The following is a 4,376-nucleotide window of genomic DNA, read 5'->3' as shown; positions in this document are numbered from 1 at the left end:
TCTCTCTTGCACGCCACAACTGATGCTTTTAATGTTCAGCTTTTCTCTCAAGATACTTACACTCTGACGGGTATTCACATTGACATTACACATCCAACGGAGCATACTGGCTTCATTCCTTGCGAGCTTACGTATGTCCTCAGCAGTTACAGCCCATGTTTCACTGCCATGTAGCATGGTTGTTCGTACGCATGTGTCATACAGTCTGCCTTTTACTCTGAGTGAGAGTCCCTTTGTCGCCAGCAGGGGTAAGAGCTCTCTAAACTTTGCCCAGGCTATTCTTATTCTAGCAGCTACACTTTCAGCGCACCCACCCCCACTACTAACTTGGTCGCCCAGATAGCGGAAGCTATCGACTACCTCATGGGCTTCCATTCAGTTTCTGTCTACCAAATTCTCTCACAAGGAACTTGCCCAAAGTGCCACTCAGCGTGACTGAACTCAAACCATCTGACTGCAGAGCAGCTTCTTAAACTCAAAGCCCTGACTGTGCCTGATTAAAATTCTTTCCACTATTATTGTGTGGTGGACATTGGGCATTCTCTACTATAGCCTTTTGCTGACCAATGCTTTATGAATGAATTTCTTTGTTAGATACTAAATGAATGCCTGTCGTGTGTAGCCACATACACACACACACGCGCATACACACACACACACGCACACACACACACACGCACACACACGCACACACACACACACACACACACACACACACACACATACACACAGACTTGCTGGTTTGTGTTTAACATATATAACTTTCAACATGTACAAACTAAATAACTACGATGGAAATGATGGTATGTGAGGAAGATTTGGAGATTTGACTGCTATTTCTAGAAGGTTAGGCGATCACGTTGAAGTTTCATCGGGTAAAGTAACGCGTTCTTCAAGCTTATCTTTTCGACATTATGTAAGGGACATAACTCTGATAATCATTCATTCGGTGCCCGCAGAACTGTGAGAATCCAAACAAGGCATTCTGGTCGATACGAATGTGAATATCTGAACGCTGTTGATTTTCATCAATAGAAAACATGCGACTCAGCAGTGTAAAGGGATTTTGTGACGCAGACGTTCAAGTCTGCTGGATCGTATTAAGGACAAATAGACACATTATTATTTACATAATTCTGAATTTTCTTAAATCTGCCTCGATTGAAAATAATATTAAATGTCTTAAGAACAATGTTTTAGAAGGCTTCTCACCTGTGGTTGCAAAGTTTATTTCAGAACAAGGCGCAAATTAATAAGTGCATTGTGTGCTTGACCCAGTCCACCTGGCTGTGATTGGGTAACCCAGCGAGGGACTAGCGTTCCATTTGGGGTGGTATCATTTGAAAAGCTACAACATTGTGAGGAAGTGCATTGTGACCAGCGATTTAAAATGACATCCAATTGTCTGGTCGATATTCTATGAACTGGAACCAATACTTTGTAGTAAGGAACAGTTTTTTATAAATCGAAGTGGGACATGAGACAAAAAAAAAAAAGATGATTGAAAAATTGTAAAATATCTCTATCTTTCTGTCTCTCTTTTTCATTGAATCGTTCTTTCTCTCTCTAACTCATACAATCACACATCAGGATTTGAACTCGCAATGTAAAAGGTAATAACTGAATACCACTAAGTGCGTACTGCTGCTGCTGCTGCTACTACTACTGCTGCAACTACTACTACTACTACTGCTACTATTATTACTACAAATAATCCTTTCCACTGTAGGCACAAGGCTTGAAATTTTTGGAGAGAGGGGGCTAGTCGATTACATCGACTCCACTTATTTCATTGACCCTGAAAAGATGAAAGGCAAAGTTGATCTCAGTGGAATTTTGACCTCAGAACATAAAGGTGGATGAAATGACGCTAAGCATTTTGCCAGGCAATGCTAATGATTCTGCCAGCTCAAAGCCTTTACAAACAAGAATAATAATTATAATCATTCCGTTATTCACTGCTGAGGCTTTATATAAAATATTGGGGACAGTAGTGCCACCCCCGCCCGGTAGCACTGCCAGGCCAGGGGTTTCTGGAAGTTATCCATGGGCCCTGCCCAAAAGTCGTCTGGAACAGACCATCTAACTCATTCTCATTGATACTCAGAGTCTCTCCAAGAGTGTTGTTGCACTTGCCTGCCACTAAACCTCTATAAAAAGCCTGAGTGGGACTTCCACTGACTGCATTGCCAGACTGGTGGAGGTGTGTGAGTGCCAGGTGACACTCTAGGTGCCAGGCACCCTGCCCCGGTCTATGCTTGATTCAGTCAAACTGTCTAACCCATGCCAGCATGGAAAACAAATGCTAAATGATGAATTCTGTCTACTAAAGGCACAACATTTTGCAGGATAGGGACAAGTTGATTACATTGACCCCAGTACTTAACTGGGGTTTTATCTCATTGACCCCGTTGAACGTGCTTAATAATAATAATAATAATAATAATAATAATCATAATAATAATAATGGTAATAATAATAATGGTTTCAAATTTTGCCACAAGGGCAGCCAATTTGGGGGAGGGGATGAGTCAATTGCATTGACCTCAGTGCTTCACTGGTACTTAATTTATTGACCACAAAAGGATGAAAGGCAAAGTCGACCTTGGCGGAATTTGAACTTAGAATGTGAAGACGGATGAAATATCACTAAGCATTTTGCTTGGCGTGCTTACGATTCTGCTAGCTCACCAACTTAATCATAATAGTGATGATGATAATAATAATAATAATAATAATAATAATAATAATAATCATAACAACAACAGCAGCAGCAGAATTTTTGAAAGGTAGGTTGGCAATGGAGAAAATGCTGGAAAACTTTCTTTGACCTCTAAAGTAATTTGTAGATGTCCCGTTATTCTATTTCAGAAAGCAAACCACCTCCACCACCATCACCGTCCAGTAATAATGCTGAAAGTGAAAGTAAAGAGGGCAAGAAAGGCGGCGCCAAAGATGATGCATTCCGATGTTTCCGACAACTTTGTGCCAAGATTGCTGAGGAGAACACTTACCTGGGGAAGACACAGTTGGTGTCGGATATGTTGACGAAAGGGTCTTCTGGAGGTGAGCCTTGGGAAGGGCTTCCTGTACTCTCTCTTTTGCTTTCTCTCTCTTCTTTCTCACTCTCATCATTTGTCTTTCTTTGTCTCTCCCTCCTTCCCTGACTCTCTCATCTATTGTCTTCTCTTTCTCTCTTCTATTGTCTCTCTCTCTCTCTCTCTCATCTATTGTCTCTCTTTCTCTCATCTATTGTCTCTCCCTCTCTCTCTTTATATATATGTGTGTGTGTGGGGGATGTATGGATGGTTGTATGTATGGATATGTATGTATATTTCTGTGTTTGTATGTTTATGTGTATGTATGTATGTATATTTCTATGTATGTATGTATGTTAATGTGTACATACACTTACTTATAACGTCCGTTTTCCATGCTGGCTGGCATGGGTTAGACGGTTTGACTGGGACTGGTACCAGGCACCAGGTTGATTTTGGCTTGGTTTCTATGGCTGGATACCCTTCCTAATGCTGACCACTCCAAGGATGTAGTTGATACCTTTTATGTGTCACCAGCACGGATGCCTTTTACGTGTCACTGGCATGATCCACAATTACAATTTCACTTGGTTTGATGAGTCTTCTCAAGCACAGTAAATCGCCAAAAGTCTCGGTCACTCGTCACCACCTTCATGAAATCCAACATCCGAAGGTCATGCTTCACCACCTCATCTCATGTCTTCCTGGGTCTGCCTCCTCCACGGGTTCTCTTCACAGTTAGAAATCGCCACTTTACACATCACGATAATTTTACAAACTCTTTTTCTGTCTGTGAATTCTTTCAGATGTCTTCTGCGGAGATACCTATCTATGGCTGAAACTTCTGCTGCCAGGTGTTGTGAAAATTGTTTACAACCTGAATAGCAAACAACTTGTTAAGTTATTTAGTCAGGTAAAAACTGTTCCCAATTTTTGTCTTTATCAGTTAAACCCCATTGATTTTTTGTCTAATTTACATGTAATGCACTGAAAGCATGAAGAAATAAAAGATCATTTGCCCCGGTGGTGAAGAAACTTGCTTCTCGATCATGTGGCTTTGAGTTCAGTCCCACTGTAGCACCTTGGACAAGTATCTTTTGCTGCACCTTCAAGATTTGTGAATGGATTTGGTAGAAAGGAACTGAAAGAAGCCCATTGTATATATGTGTGTGTGTGTGGTAAGAAGCTTGCTTTCCAACCACATGGTTCTGGGTTCAGTCCCACTGCGTGCCACCTTGGGCAAGTGTCTTCTACTATAGCCTTGGGCCGACCAAAGCCTTGTGAGTGGATTTGGTAGATGGAATCTGAAAGAAGCCCATCATATATATATATATATAT

General features: G+C 41.3%; 1 protein-coding gene across 1 annotated transcript in view; it reads left to right on the top strand.

Annotated features, from left to right (window-relative positions):
• LOC106874569 (DNA ligase 3) overlaps window positions 1–4,376 on the top strand; it is a 63,654-nt gene that overhangs the window by 5,779 nt on the left and 53,499 nt on the right. The window contains exons 4-5 of the mRNA XM_014922347.2: window positions 2,872–3,066; window positions 3,845–3,951. Of these exons, the coding sequence (XP_014777833.1) occupies window positions 2,872–3,066; window positions 3,845–3,951 (302 nt within the window). The remainder of the gene's footprint in view (window positions 1–2,871; window positions 3,067–3,844; window positions 3,952–4,376) is intronic.

The sequence above is a fragment of the Octopus bimaculoides genome, chromosome 12 (genome assembly GCF_001194135.2).
Source record: "Octopus bimaculoides isolate UCB-OBI-ISO-001 chromosome 12, ASM119413v2, whole genome shotgun sequence".
NCBI lineage: Eukaryota > Metazoa > Mollusca > Cephalopoda > Octopoda > Octopodidae > Octopus > Octopus bimaculoides.
The sequence above is the reverse complement of the archived record's forward strand: the minus strand, read 5'-3'. Positions and strand labels throughout refer to the sequence as shown.